This window comes from Eptatretus burgeri, chromosome 2 (assembly GCF_056783735.1).
Source record: "Eptatretus burgeri isolate ZD-2024b chromosome 2, Ebu_testis_v1, whole genome shotgun sequence".
Lineage (NCBI taxonomy): Eukaryota > Metazoa > Chordata > Myxini > Myxiniformes > Myxinidae > Eptatretus > Eptatretus burgeri.
Genome location: NC_140962.1, coordinates 152,691,568 through 152,710,623, shown reverse-complemented (window position 1 = coordinate 152,710,623; position 19,056 = coordinate 152,691,568). Strand labels below are relative to the sequence as shown.

General features: G+C 43.9%; 1 protein-coding gene across 2 annotated transcripts in view; it reads right to left on the bottom strand.

The window, feature by feature from the left end:
* Positions 1-19,056, bottom strand: part of LOC147033585 (uncharacterized) — an 87,103-nt gene that overhangs the window by 57,330 nt on the left and 10,717 nt on the right. Inside the window, exon 2 of one of the 2 annotated variants that reach the window (XM_085856660.1) lies at positions 7,672-8,056. In XM_085856660.1, coding sequence (XP_085712786.1) covers positions 7,672-8,056 — 385 coding nt within the window. Of the gene's footprint in view, positions 1-7,671; positions 8,057-13,910; positions 14,198-19,056 lie in introns of those variants that run through there. The other variant, XR_015051615.1, reaches the window with a different exon arrangement.

Below are 19,056 nucleotides of genomic sequence, written 5' to 3'. Positions count from 1 at the left end.
ATCTCCTCGTTAGGTCTGATTAAACCTCTGAACTTCATTCCTACTCTTTTTCTTTTTTGATATTCCTGAGGTAAATCCAAGCAAGGGGTTATCGCGTGAGCCAGCAGGCGCTACGCTCGGATACCCATCAGATACCCAAATGCGTCCTCACAGAAGACCAAGGACAGCAGTGGAAGCCAACAATAAACACCAGCGCTGCATGGCACATGTGCCTCACAGCGACGACACCCCCACCGACTGTTCAGGCGATCAGAGGCAAAACCAAAACACCAAATGCTAACGACATACAGTATGTTCGCGGTGCACTCTTCTTCAATCCAAATCTCCATTAATAAATACTAGTACGTGCCCGTAAAAAAAAAAAAAAATCATTAATTAATTAATAAATATTCAAACCGCGAGCAAGAAACAACAACCACAGAGCCCATTTCTTCGCTCTCGCGTGCCCGTACGTGCGTGGCCCGGAAGTTCGCATATCGCAGTTACGATTATTCGTAATTTAGTTTTAATGGCCAATTATTCAATTAGCGCCAACGTATTTTGCCTTTTCGCAATGTCGTCGCAAGGAAAAACAAAAAGAGAAGAGAAGAGAGAGAAAAAAAAATTTACTTCCTGGTTCGGAGCATACCAGCTCACTCTGATGTTACCGAAATTTATGCACCGTCTAATATGAAAACGATCATAACTTGGGGCATTGTGTTTATCTATGAATGCGCATAAGAAATCGAGATATTATTAGAATACACGAAGTCATCACTATCCGGAAGTTCGTACGTTGTAACCTGTAATGGGGAACGCGGCTGAGGTTCCCTTCCCCCATCGGCCACGCCCACGCAACAACGTGTCTTGTCATTGGTTGGTAAATAAATGGCCATAACTTGGGAGGCACTTGTCCAATTAATATCAAACCTTGTAAAGGCACATCCTCAGGGCCCCAGCAATATATCTGGCAAGTTTCAATTAGATCGGACCAGTGGTTGTCGAGAAACGGCGGTCTCTCTCTCTCACACACACACACACACACACACACACACACACACACACACACACACACACACACACACACACACACACACACACACACACACACACACACACACACACACACACACACACACACACACACACACACACACACACACACACACACACACACACACACACACACACACACACACACACACACACACACACACACACACACACACACACACTGCTGGAATTATAGTTAGATATCTGTCCCCTTTTCAATCTGAATCTCCATCAAATAATGATATCCAATCCTTTCCCTCAATTCCCTGATACATCAGGGCTGGCACCGTGCATACGACACCACCTTTGATAAATGGCCACGTGCTTAATGGCGGACCCGCGTGCACTGTATGGGGCATGCTCAATGGCGGGCGGATCTGCGCGCTGACCATGTGTACAATAGCGGACTCGGGCGCAGCCCGTGATACTTTATCATCGTACAGAACGGGGCACGAATAACACACATCCTTGGTCGGGTCTGCGAATGGGGTTACAATAACATCTTACTGTTGGTCTTCGCTCACGACGGCCACAAATGTCTCCCGCAGACGGCAGACATCCTCCCGCACCTCAGCCTAGATGCGGCTGCTACCAGGCAGAGGCATGCTGTGCGGCGAGATCTCTCAGGCCGCATGGCGCACCATAGAGCACGCATATTAACCAGCGCCAACCGTGGGTCACCGGGTACGGCACAGGGTTCAGTGCAAGGCGATTCATATCACCGGGTTTGGTGCAGGGCGATTCATGTCACGGTGCTCGAAGCGAGACGATTCCGCAGCTTGGAACGATCTGGCCAGAAGTAAAGTGGAGCCGCTTCCAGTAATGGCGGCCGACCCGTGTGCTGGCCCGGTCCGGGGCCCAATCAGAATGCCCGATTCGGATGATGACACACCGCTTCAGGGAGTCACCTCCGCCCGCACCACGGGATCTATAAAAGGAAGGGTCGCAGAACCGCTAGCCGTGTCGTTCCTGCTCACCACTCCTGACTGCTAGTTTGTGTGTCGTTCCTGCCCATCGTTCCTGATTGTCGTTCCTGTTGGCTCGTTCTGTCAAGCTTGGGATCGACAGTCTGCCCATTCCCCTGCTGACTCCGCCTTCTTCACCGCCTCGTCGTCTCTCTTCACCCATTGGCTTCTGACTCCACCAAAGTCCCTCCCTTAACGCCCGACGGTCACGTCTCATTCTCTGGACCGATGCAAGCTGCACGAAGTGCCACAAAGCAAGAGATGACATGTCAGCTGTCAGGGAGGTATCGCCAAGCGGACCATCCCCCCAAAACGTATTGGTGGCATGGTCGGGCAATCGTGCAAGGTATTGTGAGACTGTTAGCCTCATCTCCTCTCCTTTTTATCTTCATTAACTCCTCTTCATCGGGGTGTGTGTGTGTGTGTGTGTGTGTGTGTGTGTGTGTGTGTGTGTGTGTGTGTGTGTCCTGGTGCCTGTCCTGGCTTAAGTTAAGATTGTACAAGAATGATGTTGGGATAACTCTGCGATGTGTCTGCTTTTGTAAGTTGCTTGCATATTGCCGCAGCTCTCACATTTCTTCCTAATCTAACTATAGACAACAATAAACAACACCCACTGGGCCACACATCTTTCCTCGCCTGCCTGTAATATATCCTTTGTTGAAATGTTCCCAGCTCGTTTTTGTCTTTTCTTTCATTGATCCAGCATGGTCTGTATCCTAACTAAACCGGGACTTTATTCCCAACGATCCGTTCCTTTGAGCTGGTACGTCCTTGGCAGTGTCGCTCGGCTGCATCTGATCCGGTAAAGTGATCCAATTCTGACCGAGGGCATATCCCATACAGAAAAGGGAACAGGATAATAAAACAAGCTCAAATGAGCTAAGATCCTCGTCCTCTTAATGATGATGTCATAAAAACGAATATGACGTCATTGTTATGTATCAGGTTTGCTAATGCCCGGCTAATAAATTATCTGTGCTCATGCCCGGCTTGATTCCCACAAACAAAATTCAAACAGCTTGCCTAGTTTCGGAGATAATGGTATAGGCGATTTCCATGAGCAGCGATATTATGATGTCAACTTTCTTTCGAGGAAGAATTTCCAAAATCGGAGATGGTTACTGCCTGCGCGTGGGATTTCTGCAAAAACATGGAAAGTTTCATGAAGATCCGATGAAAACTCTGGGTTGTGAAACAAAAAATGTCAAAAAATAGGAATGACGTCATAGTGATGCATCATATGTGCGGTAATTCATCTCTGCTAATGCCCTGTTCGATTCCCGCAAACAGAATTCAAAAAGCTTGCCTAGTTTCGGAGATAATTTTTTAGGCGATTTCCATTAGCGGAGATATTTTGACGTCATAACTTTTTTTCTCGGAGGAATTTTAAAAATCGGAGATGGTTAGTGTCTGCGCAGGGTATTTTTACATATGTATGCCAAGTTTCAGGAAGTTTCGATGAAAACTGTAGGCTGTGAAACAAAAAAGTCCACAACAAGAAGATGAAGAACAACAACATGAGTAAGACCTAGAGATCCTCCACGAGGATCTAATAAAAATCCCTCCTTTATCCCAGTACTTAGCTGTGTGCCAGCGATGGTCTTTATGGAACGTGGAATTGAGGCGCTTCGTCGTGCATGTGCAAATGTGCCCTCAAAAATGGTGCGCGGCCGCTCTATCACAGCGGGACGAACGTACGTCAGGCAATTCGTGGGCGGGATTCAACACCAAGGTTCAGAGACCCTGTGCAGCTTTCTCTTGCATCGATCATCCTCACCGACCTGCTACGTTTCAAAATGGCTGCCGTCCCCTTCGGTTACATACACAAGGAGAATAGGTGAGTTCAAAGGAGAAATAGTAAGTCCATTCCTCACAAACCAAACAAGAGCCAAAGGCCAGCGTCTTGCTTCACCACGAGAGCCAAAAATCGTCTCAGCACGGATACGATAATTGTGCCTTCTTCTTCATGCGTCGAAGGAAAGCCATTTTGTCGTGCCCTGATCCAACACCTCGCTACGTTCTCTTCTCTCGACCGTGTGCGTCCTTTACTCCGCGCTGAACACCTCTTCACACTGACCTCGTGCGTGTGCTCCCCATCTCTCACGATTACTGAACAACCAACCCTTCTTCTTCGATGTCACACCGAACCAAAATTGTGCCTTCTTCTTCATGCGTCGAAGGAAAGCCATTTTGTCGTGCCCTGATCCAACACCTCGCTACGTTCTCTTCTCTCGACTGTGTGCGTCCTTTACTCCGCGCTGAACACCTCTTCACACTGACCTCGTGCGTGTGCTCCCCATCTCTCACGATTACTGAACAACCAACCCTTCTTCTTCGATGTCACACCGAACCAAAACTCCTTCTTCGGGGCGTGGCCTGCTCACACGAAACCTGCGAAGATGGGGCCTCTGGCCCTCGGCACATTTTGCTTGTTTGTTGTCGTGGTTTTGGTGATAAAAACGCAACCCCTTCATGGTTGGCTTGGAAATGCAAAAACGTAGGAAGAGTTCATAGGGGGCAATCACATTCTGAGGGACATTGTCCTCAATCCCTGCCCAATTAACATGGCACCACACTAAATTTTCACCACAGAAGCGACTACTCATGTCGAATGTTTCAACGATAATTATGACATCATAGGTCATGTGGTGTGGTAGCCATGATGGGGGGGGGGGGCCGGGGAAAAGAAAAACTTTAGACCTCTGTATCTCTAAAACCACATCAAGGAAAAAATTGAAACTTGGCACACGGCAAGTACTCCTTATGGGGAACAAGTGATTTTTTTTTAATTATGTCATTGGTGCCTTCGTAATGACATCATAATCGTAAGCGTAAAACGCAACATCCGATCAGTAATATCATTTTTGAGGGTCATATAGGGATGAATTGGTCAACAGAAAAACTTATGACGTCATCGGTCACGTGGTTCGGCAGGCATATTATTGTTAAAAATAATAATAATAATAATAATAATAATAGAATAAAATAAACTTCAAAAATCTCTGAAACGACTCAACAGGTTGCAGCAAAACGTTAAAGGTATGACCGCCTATCCATGAGGAACAAACGTCCCCACCTCTGACATCATAGGTCACATGGTTTGGCAGCCAAATTGGATTTACCCAAAAACCTATAAAAATGTTCTCCAGAAAAGCTGGACAGATCGAGGGGAAACTTCACACACGTTCTGCAAGCGTTGGGGATACCAGGGTGTTCACAAATAATTGAAAGGTCACATGGTCTGACAGCCATATGGGATTGAGTGAAAACCTGAAAAAAAATTCTCTCTTGAACAGCTTCATCAATCGATGTGAAACTTCATTTTTATGATCGAGTACTGATGTGGAATATCTATCTATCTTTCTATATATTACTAAAACTGTCATCTTGTATGTATGTATGTATGTATGTATGTATGTATGTATGTTCCCGAAATACAGCCGAAACGGTACACGATAGCGCAAAAATTTTAGGGCAACCTGACTCACCATTCTCCTGCGGTGTGCAATATCAAGTTTCGTTCAAATCAGGCAACGAAAAAATTATTTAAACATAAATTCCCGGATTCAGTCAAGTACTCTTCGGGAGTATTTGACCAATGCAAACAACCTCAGCAGTATAGTTCGCTGGAGCTATCTTTTTTTTTTTTTTTTACGATTTTTTTTATCAACCGCTGTCAAAGCGGGAACTCAAGAGGTTCACGGGTTGTCTAGTATGTGTTAAATTTCAACCTGATCAGATGCAAGGTCTGGCAGCCAGAATTATTTAATTTTTTGATCTGGGTTATTTTTTATTATATTTATTTTTGAATAAGGCTCACTTGGCTGTGCCTGGATGGGTTTGAGGGTAGAGGAGGAGCAGCTGAAATGTGAATCCTATCCAGGTTCCTCCTGATGACTCCAGCACAGGACTGTTCCTATTCGGTCTTCCATTAGATTGGAATTGAATTTATTTTAATCCCATTCTGAATTTAATTGAATAATAATAATAATAATAACTAGAACTACGTTGTCGATGGCACACCATCGCATATTCCCGCGCGCACTGCTTTGTCCCATTAACGCGAGGTGAAATTTTATCTTGCAAAATGGATTGACTATGCTTTTCTATTTGACGTGCTTTATGACCAAAGACTTACTATGTTTACTAAATCAGAAGTCATCGCAAGCATGTCGACATTTCATGAAACATTAATTTAACACTGTCCAGCAATATAGAACTGTGCATCAATTTAATCATAGGAATGAACTGTATAATATTAATTATTCATAATCAATTAGATAAATACATTAAAACCTGTGACTGTTTGTCACTCATGGGGGCCACATAAGTAAGTTCTTTATAAAATAATTTACCATGTACAATGGTAAATGCACTTAAAAAAAAAAGTTGTTCAATGTACAACTCAAAAATGTTTGATTTAAAATTCTAAAAGACAATTTTTTTTTTTTTTTAATCAGCCCCATGACCCCCAACCCCCTCTGGCCTGGCCCCGAGGGGTCATATCAAAAATCCGACAGTGTTATGTACTTTCCCATACATATATCTACTATGTCCCAAAGTTTCAAGTTCCTATCGCAAACGGTGTAGGAGGAGCTATTTTGACCCCCGATCCGCGAAGCACCCCCGACCCCCCCAAGCACCCTCTGATCATCATGTGTTTAAAAAATATGTTGTTAAATGTATATATATATATATATATATATATAACTCATGAATATGTTTGATTTAAAAAGCTATAAGACAATTTTTTCTTTTAATCGACCCCCATGACCCCAACCACTCTGGCCCGGCCCCTAGGAAAGTGTTGTGCACTTCCCCATACATATATCTACTATGTCCCAAAGTTTTATTTCAAGTTCCTATTTCAAACGGTGTAAGAGGAGTTACAGGGTAAGACAGACGGACGTACGGACGTACGGCGGAGACAATCACAATATTCCCGCTTTTCTTCGAAAGCACAGGAATAATAATAATAATAATAAACGTCATGGGTCAGGGTCAGGGTCAGGGTCAGGCATCCAATCAAAGTGGGGTTGCATCAAAGAGGGAAATCTTGGTACCTGGTCATCACTGTCAGCAGTTATAAAGTCGCAGTTCTAATTATGTCTCTTATTAATTACTTAACACACCAGTACACAAACACCACACAAAATACACCGCACAAAACACACCACACAAAACAAATCCTGGTGAGGGTCTGCAATCTCTGATGGTCCACTTCAAAAAGGCAAGCCACCGTCACTGGTTACTTACTACCACTAGGCATGACCACAACGAGCCACTATCATTCACTCGGCCACTGCAACTGACTACTACTTCTACTCCTGGTCACAACAATCCACAACCATTCGCTCGACCACTGCCACTGGCTACGACTACTGGACAAGACAAACAAGTCACTACAATTGGTCAATATTACACTTGACCACCTTGGTCAATAGTAGACCTCCAAAAGCGAAACGTTAGGTCATTGACCATATATGGAAGAGGTTATTCCAACAACAGCACTTTAATAATTAGGTGAACTTTGTACCCCAATAAGCTTGCCTTGCACAGTTGACCCCCTCAAGTAACATCAGATTTCGCCTCCAGACGTTAAGGCTTTAAACGACCTGGATGTTCATATACAGGGTCGAAATGGACTTGACCTGCAGTCCCTGCGACTCACCATCCTCAGGGTCTCCCCTTCCCTCCTTTTCAGCACCAACTGAGCTCTGCTCTTCATCCTTGATCTGCACGACTCCAGCAGGTCGTCCGGTCTCCTCATCATCCTTCTGACGTACCGGCACGACGGTCCGTTCCGATCTTCTCCCCGCACGGCACCACTCCATGTACTGACAGAGCTCTGCGTACATGGTGAAGGTGAACTTTCGTGCGGACAAAGAACACAGTCGATCCCTCACCGGAGCAGGCTCGGCTCGAGCGCAGAGAGCTCCGAAGATCTCGATCCCAAGACCCGTAATCGCGGCTCGGAGAGACTCCTCCGTCAAACCTTGGATCTCCAGCCATGTCGGGACAAGGCCGAAGCCACTCCAAACTCTCACGTCCATTCTCTGTCAGGAACACGTGACGAGATTCAAAATTAAATAAATAAATCAGACGTTTTACTCGTATCCTTTTGTTTTGTTTGCAACAAATTTATCACGAATGACAATACGGTGTGAGTAGTTACATCAATATAGGTAGCTTGCGGCCATGATAGGTTCTTCACACTGTTAATAATCTCAGATTGTTTTATCAAGAAAAATGTCATTTTAACACTTCCTTTTCCGACAGTGGGGCCATTGTGGTTGGCAATGGTCTCAGGTTTATATTTAATGTTTGATATTTCCCAATTTGACATCCGTTGAGACTTCTGCGGGAAGGAACGTATATTTAATACGTACGCACGGTCCTTCGGGTGTGGTCGTGCAGTGTCGACTGCTGGCGGGGGGAGGGGGGATGGGGGGGCGACTCGGAAGGTCTCGTGTAGAACGTGGACACCTAGATATGAAACAACTATGGCACAAATAAAGCTTCAAAACAAGAAAGAGCCATCAGAGATAGCGGACACCAGTCAGGACTTGTTTGTGTGTGCAGGACGATGCACTGATGACGTATTATTCTGCAGACAAACATACTTTGGTTTTATCGTGTGGTTTTTTTTTAGTACGTACTTTATAGACGTCCGTGATGTTCCCGATTCAAAGTATGGATTGTACCATTTTAAAAAAAGGGGGTGCTTATTGTCTTAAGGAAAGACTTGCCTCATGCATATTTATGCTTCACCCACGTCTTGCCTCATGTATATTTATGCTTCGCCCATGTGTCACATCATCTCTGCTGCAAGCGGGTGAGAATGCTTCTTCCCCTGTCTGGTGGGACGTGTGCATGTATCGGGAAGAGGAACGGTTTTTACTGATGCATTTGTCGTATTTTAAATGAAAGAAAATGCCATTTAAAAACACAAATGTTGGTGAAACTGCCTCGAGCATTCTTATTCAAGAAATCGGGACACGTAGGCCGTTTCAGGACATTGAAAACTCGACTTCACGCATGTCTCGCAGCCAGGAGGAAGGACAGCCGCCATATCAAGTTCACTTCATACGCGGTCTGTCGCTGGCTCCAGTAGTTCGGTGAGAGCCGCCATGTCGAGCTCGCTTCACACACAGTCTGTCGCTGGTTCGTCCAACTCTTTGAGGTCTTCACTCTTGTTGAAGGCCAAAACAGAAGCAGCCGAAGCCTCCATCAAAGCTGCCATGGGATGTAAATCGGACAAAGCTCGATTGCTATTCAAACAGCAATAGATGCAGCAACGATTGATGGCTGCACAGTAACAGGTACAGCAAAAAGATGCATTTTAAACTGCTCTTCTGTGCCTTTTGCCAGTAAATAATGTGCTTTTCAGCATTGCTTACCTGTGTGTGTAAGTAAGTAGATTGTTGGTTGTTCTTTCAAATTTGTGTCATTTGTTCTTTCCTCCATTGATCCAGTGTAGTCTATGTATTGCAAGCAGCGAAGTTGTACCCCACCGATTGGCTCTGCACATCAGCCAGTGTGCACTTGGCAGCTCCGCTCAGGTAATATAAAACAAGTGAAGACCACAAGGGGAAAACCAGAGATGTCAGGATAAGTCAATTTTGAAGAAGCTGAAAAACAAAGTTTCAAGACTTTGGTGGACTGTTTAATAACTGTCATATAGATTTCTTTTCCAGTAAAAGGAAGAGTGATCATTGGCCGATCAAATTAAGCATGTCACATTTGCCAAGCTTCTGTTTTATTTAATTTAAGAACAAAGAACGAATCAATGTTGCAAACTGACATCACTGGTTATTCCCTTGTTTAATAATTGCCATGCAATTTTAACCCAGGATGTGTCGCAAATTCATGCTTGTTGGTTATTAGCATACATTACATGACTTTGGTGATCACAGATTATTTTTTTCAACATTAAACGGTCATTGTTTTTTTGTTTGATTGGTGTTCAACGCCATACTCAAGGGTATTTCGCTTATATGACGACAGATTCTCCATTTCTTACTCCGTACTACTTAACATGATGGAAAACCGGGAGAAAACCAAGGATAAACCACCCCCGCGATAGCCGGTCACCTCATGTGACTCCCTCATATACCTAAGCAGGTTGATTGGGCGGTGGGTACATCGAATGAGGATGGGTACTCAGACGCGCTAACCATTAAGCCACGGCGTGGGTCCCATAAAAGTCACAATAAAGGTTTGAACCATGATATGCACCAACTACGGAGCCCATGATATAACCAAATAGGCTATTGTAGTGCTCAGAGTTTATGCTGTGAAAGTTTTACAACCTTTCATTTTTTAGTTTCTCAACTCTGAATATTATGATGGAACAGTTAACATGAATGACGCAGAAAGCCAATCTTATCTGAGTGAAAACTTTAATTTTAATACTTTGCAGAACACAAAACCTGTGATCAAAAATAATAGATCCATGATATAACCAAATAGGCGAATGTCGTGCTCAGAGTTTATGCTGTGAAAGTTTTACAACCTTTCATTTTTTAGTTTCTCAACTCTGAATATTATGGTGGAATAGTTAACATGAATGAAAGGGAGATAACCAGGAATAAAGTACTGACAACTCTGGGTTTCTACTTGTTCAGCTTTGACAACACTTGTTTTTTCATTGCACGGCTAAACTTTATACCATATAAATTATGACACCACTGGATATTTGTTAAAGTAATATTGTGAGAGGAAACCTTATGTTGCCAACTATTGGCAGGTGCAATAACCCTGAAATTTATAAAAAGTGACATCACCGGTTTTCCCCTTGTGGTCTTCAAGTATGTATAAAGGGCATGAACCAATCGGCGATAATACTTGATGAGCACCATGCCGGATCAGAGTTAACCTCAGCTGGTGGCTTAAGGACCACACGTTTGTGAGGAACCCAAACACTTCCCCTTGTGGCGGACCTTGAACCCCGGGCCGTAACAATATATACGAGCCAAACCCGTGCTCCGCGCGAAGTTTCTAAAGTGGAGGTTCGTTAGGACGTCAATATATCCAGTGTTCACAATGTAATTCTTGAATTTCTTTATATACAATGTTTGTTACATTTTTTGTGTCAAATGCACCTTCTGAGGTGGTGAGCACGTACAGAAGAGGGTTTTACATTGCAGACGCTGTTTTCTCGGAGTGGCATTACGCCTCTCGGCGGTGACGGTCTGTCGACGACAGACGTAATGACGTCAGCGAATGACCGATGATGTCATGACGTCATTACGCCTCTCAGCGGTAATGTCACACGTCGCCGTGCAAACGAATGTAAAAATTAGAAAATCACCAAAAATCCCCAAACCTGTCCGTCTGGTACGATCTCACAAAGCCTATGCTGTACATTATACCGCAGAGCACCCGCATGCAGAAAGTGGCAAAATCCGTCTGGCAGTTTCGGAGGAGATACGTCCGCAAAATATGGCTTCGCGTATTAATATAATAATGTATAATGCAACTATAAACTGCTTCGGCAGCACCAATTGGGCATCCCCCGTCGTGCAAAGTCCTTCCTTGGCACACTTAAGCTCCTATCCACCGACAAAGCTTTCATCCACAGCTTGATGGAATACTACTCCCCCCTCTGGGGTGGCTCCGCTGCCTTATATCTTGCTCAGCTTGATTCTGTGGAAACAAAGGCCTTCAATATCATTGGGATCTCTCGCAATGAAGCCAAGTCCATGGGCCCATCACTTCGCCATCGTCGACAGGCCGATGGTCTCTGTCTTCTTCCACCTCATTTCTGGTCATGCACCTTCTGTCCTCTGTGCATTGTCCCTGCCCCCCTCCTCCCCCTTCCCGGTATCTGTAGGATGGATATGGTCCACCAGCAACCCCCTACTGGTGAAACTACCTAAATACAAGGTCACTGCTCACTTTCCTCTTTTTTTCCCCCCCTAACTGTGGAATCACTTTCCAACCTCTCTTCAATCTCATTCTCACCGCCAGTTCTTCAAGACAGCTGGTCACCACCATCTCTTATCTCCACCCATCCAAAATCATGATATTTCCTGCTTCCATTAACCCCCCCCCCCCACCCAAAAAAATTTTGCTTATGTATCCATCTTGTTCTCCCCTAATCCTCATCGTTACCTGCATCCCTTGTTTGTCTGTCTCCATCTACTTTCTCCTTCCGCCCTGCTGTTCCCGTTATGTTGCGTCCCGATTTGTTCTGCGTCATAGCTCTTCCATGAGCCTTGACCACGTAAGTTTTTTTTAAGTCTGTGGAAAGAGTGTTCATGGAATACAGTCGTCAAAACTGCACAAACAATAATCCTTTACTTCAGCAATTTACATTTCAGTTTTATTTTAAAGCATTTATTCACACAGATGTTGGTGATATAAAAAAAAAAAAAAACTTACATTCAAAATCATACAATTTAAAGGAAATGAACATACAAAATAAAATATACAAAAGCACACTTCCCACAATAACATGGACATTCATAACGGGGTCTACAGCTGCAAAAAAGGGAAATGCGACCTCCGGCAGCCCCCTTGACCCGTGCCTGAGTGTTCCGTACTTTGCTTTCCTCAAACCTCGTCACCCTGGTGCGAAGGGGGAGGGCGGAGGGGGGGGGGGTTCAGGCTTCAAGTAGGAGCAATGAAGCTCATCATCCGGAGAGCGATATGATATCGCAGCTGAAACGAAAGTTCAAGGAGACTCCTGTCGGGAGTGAGAAGTACTCCGCATAGACTGTGCTGCCCAAATATAGGTCGTTGAGAACAATCCAGGAAGAATTTGGTGCTTTCAACTACATTATACGAACAGCCAAAGTTTTGGCCAAACCAAAGGAATCTTGGCAAGCTTTAGTTTGCTTGGCCTGTGCCCACGTGCCCTTCGCCTCTGCCCACGTGCCCTTCGCCTCTGCCTGAGGAGCTGCAGGATGCAAGTCACCACTGGATCAGGATGCGTGCCAGGCCTCATCACTCCCTCAAATCCCAATCTTTATGATATCTGCCCTAACTCGTATTCTATTCATATTCCCACCATTCTAACAAACACCGATTGATTGTTCGAACATTCTTACAAACCCGTCATGTGATGTACCATCCATGCTATGATGGCGATTCTCTATACACCTCTATATCCTCCAACATGGATCAACTCGTAATCACTCATCCCAACTCTGTTTCTAATCTGCTGCAATTTCAACTCTCACTGTGCTAACTGCCTGGGTGTTGGTTCAGCAACAATCAACCATGGTATCTCAACAAAGGTCTTCCAAGACTCCGGAGGTTTGACCCAATCTGTAAACTTCCCAACCCCGATTTCTGGTACCCCCTCCCTCCCGGACCGAGTAATGACTAACTTTCCGTCCAATCTCTCTTATCCAATCTCTCTGCCCCTTCTGATCATGTTCTTGTCAAGGCCCATATCTCTCGAGCTATTGTAATGGAGTTACCTCAATGACCCAAAATATTGTTGTTCCCACATGCCAAATGGCAGGGACTTCAATCTGACTTCTCATAACAGAAATGGACCACCATCTCCACCTGGGAATACTTTTGTCATCTCGACTCCGATACACTGAATCCTGCACGGGGAGGCAGTTGCAGTCAAGCAGCTTGCTTTCTCTGCTTGGATAGTTCATCCGACTCACTTTCTTTATTCTTCTTTCTTTAATTCCACAAGATTCGCATCAAGTGTGCATCTCTCATCTATAAATCTTCAACCACCCAAATCCTACATCTGACTTTGCATTCGAATGGAATATATTTCCTCCTCAAATCTTCAAACGACTTGGATATTTATATATTGAAATGGACTTGGCCTGCAGTTCCTACAACTCATCATCCTCCGGGTCTCTTTCCTCAATTTCAGAACCAACTGAGCTGTGGTATTCAACCTTGATTTGCAGGACTCGGAGTCCTCCCGTTTCCTCAGTGTCGCTTCCATATACCGGCACGACGGTCCGTTCCAATCCTAGCCCCGAACAGCACAACTCCATGTACTGACAGAGCTCGGCGTACATGATGTACGTGAACTTTTGTGCGGCCAAGGAACAGAGTTGAACCCTCACCCAAGCGGGGTCGGCTCGGGCACAGAGAGCTCCGAGGATCTCGATCCCTAGACCCGTAACCGCGGCTCGAAGAGACCTCTCCGTTAAACTCCGGATCTCCAGCCAGCCAGGGATGGGACCGAGGATACCCCGAGCTCTTGCGCCCATTATCTGTCAAGAACATGTGACGAGATTCAAAGTAAATAAATAAATCACCTTTTTATGCATATCTTTTGCTTTGTTTGCAACAAATTTATCATGTCACAATGAGTTGTTCGATCAATATAGGTAGCTTGCGGCCGTGATACGTTCTTCACACTGAATAACCTGATTGTTTTATCAAGAAGAATGTCATTTTAACACTTCCTTTTCCGGCAGTGGGCCATTGTGGTTGGCAATGTTCTCAGGTTCATATTTAATGTTTGATATTTCCCAATTTGACATCCGTTGAGACTTCTGCGGGAAGGAACGTATATTTAATACATACGCACGGTCCTTCGGGTGTCGTACAGTGTAGATTTCTGGCGGGGGGGGTGGTGGGGGGCGACTCGGAAGGTCTCGTGACATACAGTGCCTTCAGAAAGTATTCAAACCCCTCCACTTTTGTTGTTCCAGCCTGAATTTAAAACGGATTAAATTTAAATATTTTTTCTCACCGATCGACACAAAATACCTGAGAAAGACAAAGTGAAAACATGTTTTTAGAATTTTTTACAAATTAATTGAAAATGAAAAGCTGAAATGTGCCGAGTCAATAAGTATTCCGCCCCTTTGCTATGAGGCTCCAAATTGAGATCAGGTGCATCCAATTTCCTTTGATCATCCTTGAGATGTCTCTCTCTACAACTTGATTGGAGTCCACTCGTGGCCAATTCAATTGATTGGACATGATTTCGAAAGAAACACGCCTTTCTATACAAGGTCCCACAGTTGATGGTGTATGTCAGAGCAGAAACTCGACCATGAAGTCCAAGGAACTGTCCATAGAGCTCCGAGATAGAATTGTGAGGAGGAATGGATCTGGGGAAGGGTATAAACAATCTCTAGAGTGTTGAAAGTTCCCAAGAGCACAGTGAGCTCCATCATTTGGAAATGGAAAGAATATCAAGTACCCAGATTCTTCCGAGAGCTGGCCGTCCGACCAAACTGAACAACTGAGGAAGAAGGACCTTGGTTACGGTGTGACCAAGAACCCAATGACCACTTTGACAGAACTACAGAGTTCCTTGGCTGAGATTGGAGAACCTGCTTGAAGGACAACAATCTCTGCAGCACTTCACAAATCTAGGCTTTATGGGAGAGTGGCCAGATGGAAGCCACTCCTGAGAAAAAGGCACGTGAAAGACTGAGAGCATGAGGCAAAAGATTCTGTGGTCTGATGAGACGAAAATTGAACTCAGCCTGAATGCAAAGCGCTACGTCCGGGGGGAAACAGAGCACGGCTCATCATCCATCGAATACCATCCCTACCGTGAAGCAAGGTGGTGGCAGCATCATGCTATGGGGATGCTTTTCAGCGGCAGGGACTGAGACTTGTAAGAATAGAGGGGACAATGAATGGAGCCAAATACTGGGAAATCCTTGAGGAGAACCTGCTGCGGAGTGCAAAAGAGTTTAGACTGTGACAACGATTTACATTCCAACAGGACAATGACCACAAGCATACAGCCAAAGCAACACTGGAATGGCATCAGAACATGAACATGAAAGTCCATGAGTGGCCCAGTCGAAGTCCAGACTTGAATCCCGTTGAGAATCTGTGGAAAGACTTGAAGATTGCTGTTCACCGACACTCCCCATCCAAGTTGACAGAGCTTGAGCAAGTCTGCAAGGAAGAACGGGAGAAAAATCCCCAAATCCAAGTGTGCAAAGCTGATACAGACATAACCAAGAAGACTCGAAGCTGTAATCACTGCCAAAGTCACTTTTACAAAGTATTGACTCAGGGAGTTGAATACTTATTGACGCAAGATATTTCAGCATTTTCATTTATTATTAATTTGTAAAATATTCTAAAAAAAAAAAATGTTTTCACTTTGTCATTATGGGATATTTTGTGTATATCGGTGACAAAAAAAAAAATCTAAATTTAATCCATTTTAAATTCAGGCTGTAACAATAAAATGTGGAAAACGTCGAGGGGTGTGAATACTTTCTGAGGGCACTGTATGTACATGGGCCTGTGCGGAGAACGTGGAGACCTAGACATGAAACTCTGGTACAAATAAAACTCCAAAACAAGAAAGAGCAATCAGAGATTGCAGACCCCCCCCCCCCCATGTGGACTTGTTTGTGTGTGTAGACGATGTATTGATGACGAAGGTCGATGTTCATGTAATGGACAAACAGACCTCTGGTTTTATTGTGGAGATTCATGCTCTAATCATGTGTATTTTCTGGAGACACGTATTTTTTAGAGTATGGACTTGCATTCAAATTGTACATACTTTAGAGACAAAGTCACATTGTAATTGCACATACTGCACTTTATAAATGTACGGTACTCGGTTGGAAAAAAAAAAAAAGATAACGAGTAATAATGGCTCCCACAAGGTGGCGTTTAAAGCCGATGTGAGCACATTAAGTGTGGTTAGACAGACAGACAGATAAAATGGACAGAAATGGCATGCCCTCTGGCGTGGGTAAAAAGGGCCGAGTTACATTTAACATAAAACTGCACATTCGGTACATGGGGACATGTCCACAAATAAAATCAAACGGTGGCCGATTAAACATTCCGTTTGAAACAACAACTACTTACGATGAACCTGGTCCTGCATCCCAATACATTAATTGGAGTCATGCTGATCCTCTGTTGCAAGTCTGAATGCAATTGGCACAGAACTGTAGGATGAGTAACGCGACAAACAAACAAACACTGGTCCGTGAATTATATAATAAGGATGCCTCCACTGACCAAGTCACCAGAGACATTATGTTTGAGGGTTGACTGTCCGTACTTATGTCCGTACGTCCGTGCTAATTCTCTCCGTTTTCTCTGCAACAACCGCTTATCTAATGGATACAAAATTTTCAAAGGTGTGACACTGTGACTATGCAATGTAGAATGTTTTAGTGATAATTATGACGTCAGTCACGTGGTGTGGCAGCCATGTTGGAAAAAAGGAAAAGCTTTGGACCTCTGTATTTCTGAAACCGCTCGGTGGAAAAAAATGAAACTTGGCACACGTCAAGTACTCCCCATGGGAAACAAGTGTGATTTGTTTGATGATGTCAATGGTGGCTTCGTTATGATATCAACATTGCATTGTCGAACACTTTATCTGATCACTATGAAAAATTTTGAGGGTCATCTCTGTCTAAATTGTATGGGGGGAGGGGGCGGGTGGAATTGATGACATAAAAACCTTTAAAAATCCTCTTCTCCAAGATGGCTGAACAGATCGAGGCACAACTTTACAGGTTATGATTGCCTATCCATGAGGAGCAAAAAGTTCTCCACCGATGATGTCATCGGTCACGTGGCTTGACAGCTATGATTTTTGTGAAGAATAAACATTGTAAAATATTCTTCTCTCGAACAGCTCGACAGATCGAGGGGAAACTTCACCCACATGTTCCCCAAGCCTTGGGGATACCAGTGTGTTCATTAATAATTAATAGGTCACATAGTCTGGCAGCCATATTGGATTGAACAAAAATTTTAAAGAAATTCTTTCTGTTGAACCGCTTCATCAATCGACGTGAAACGTGACAATTATGATCGAGTGGTCATGGGGAATGTATGTTTTAAATTTCAACCTGATCGGACGCATGCTCTGGCAGCCACAATTATTTAATAATTTGAATCTGGATTCAGGGATTTCAATAAAAATTGGTACAAGTATGTATAATGATGTAATAATGTGGGCGGAGGTATACCTGGCGCCGTTACGATGTCGAAGAGTGCCCTTCTAGTTCTCCATATTCTCATAATACAGGTTTGTTGAAAATTTGACAAAAGCTCAAATGGTATTTTAAAAAAAAAAACACAAAAAAAGTTTACGCACGCACGCACACACACAATGTCCAAAGAAACAAGGAAGGTGACAAATCTACTTTGCATGGATGATTTAAAACTCTTTGCACCAAACGACGAAAAATTGACAGAACAACTCAAATTAGTGAAATGGTACTCTGACAACATTCAACTGGAATTTGGCCGAGATAAGTTTGCCGAGTGCACCTTCATACAAGGTAGACCAACAAAAACAGACAACATAAGAATTGACACAAATACAACAGTCCAGGAACGAGACAATGAAGCATCATACAAATAACTCAGAGAAGAAGGAGGCCACCAAATGTCACAAACAAATGCACAAAAAATTTACAAAAGAATACCTGCGTAGAACGAAGCTGATCCTGAAAACACCTTATTCCAAGGAACAAAATCAAAACTATAAACCAACTCGTAATACCAGTGTTCCAGTACAGCTGCGGAATCTTAAACTGGCCACAATCAGAAATCAATAAAGTAGATGTCAAAACAAGGAAACTCCTAACTATCTACCAAATGTTTCACAAAAAATCAATGCATTCCGAAAACGTACCTACCGAGACGAGGAGGTCGCGGCCTGATTGAGCTCAACCAAGTGCACAGAATGACAACTGTAGGATTGGCTGAATACGTGAAAAATCCAACAGACTACCGAATCCAACTTGTATGCAAACACGAAGACAGCAAGCCGGAGAAGGTATCCCTAACCCACCTTGCAAAAAAATTTCCAGACAAGTGCGAATTGGAAGATGTCACACAAGAAACCGAAACGATGAAGACAGCCCCAACAATTGCAAAAAAAGACAAAAGAAAACTATAAAACGAAATATCAACAAATATACACCGACAACTAGGAATATGACGAAAGATCAGGAGGTTATAAAAAATTAGTAGTGGGACAGATTGGGAATAGACAAAGGCGGCTCTTTGGAATGGCTTAGAGGTCAGCTCAACTGGGATGGAGAACAAATCATTATGAATGCCCAAGACCAAGGAACTATACCAACGGCTTTAAGAAGATGGAAGGACT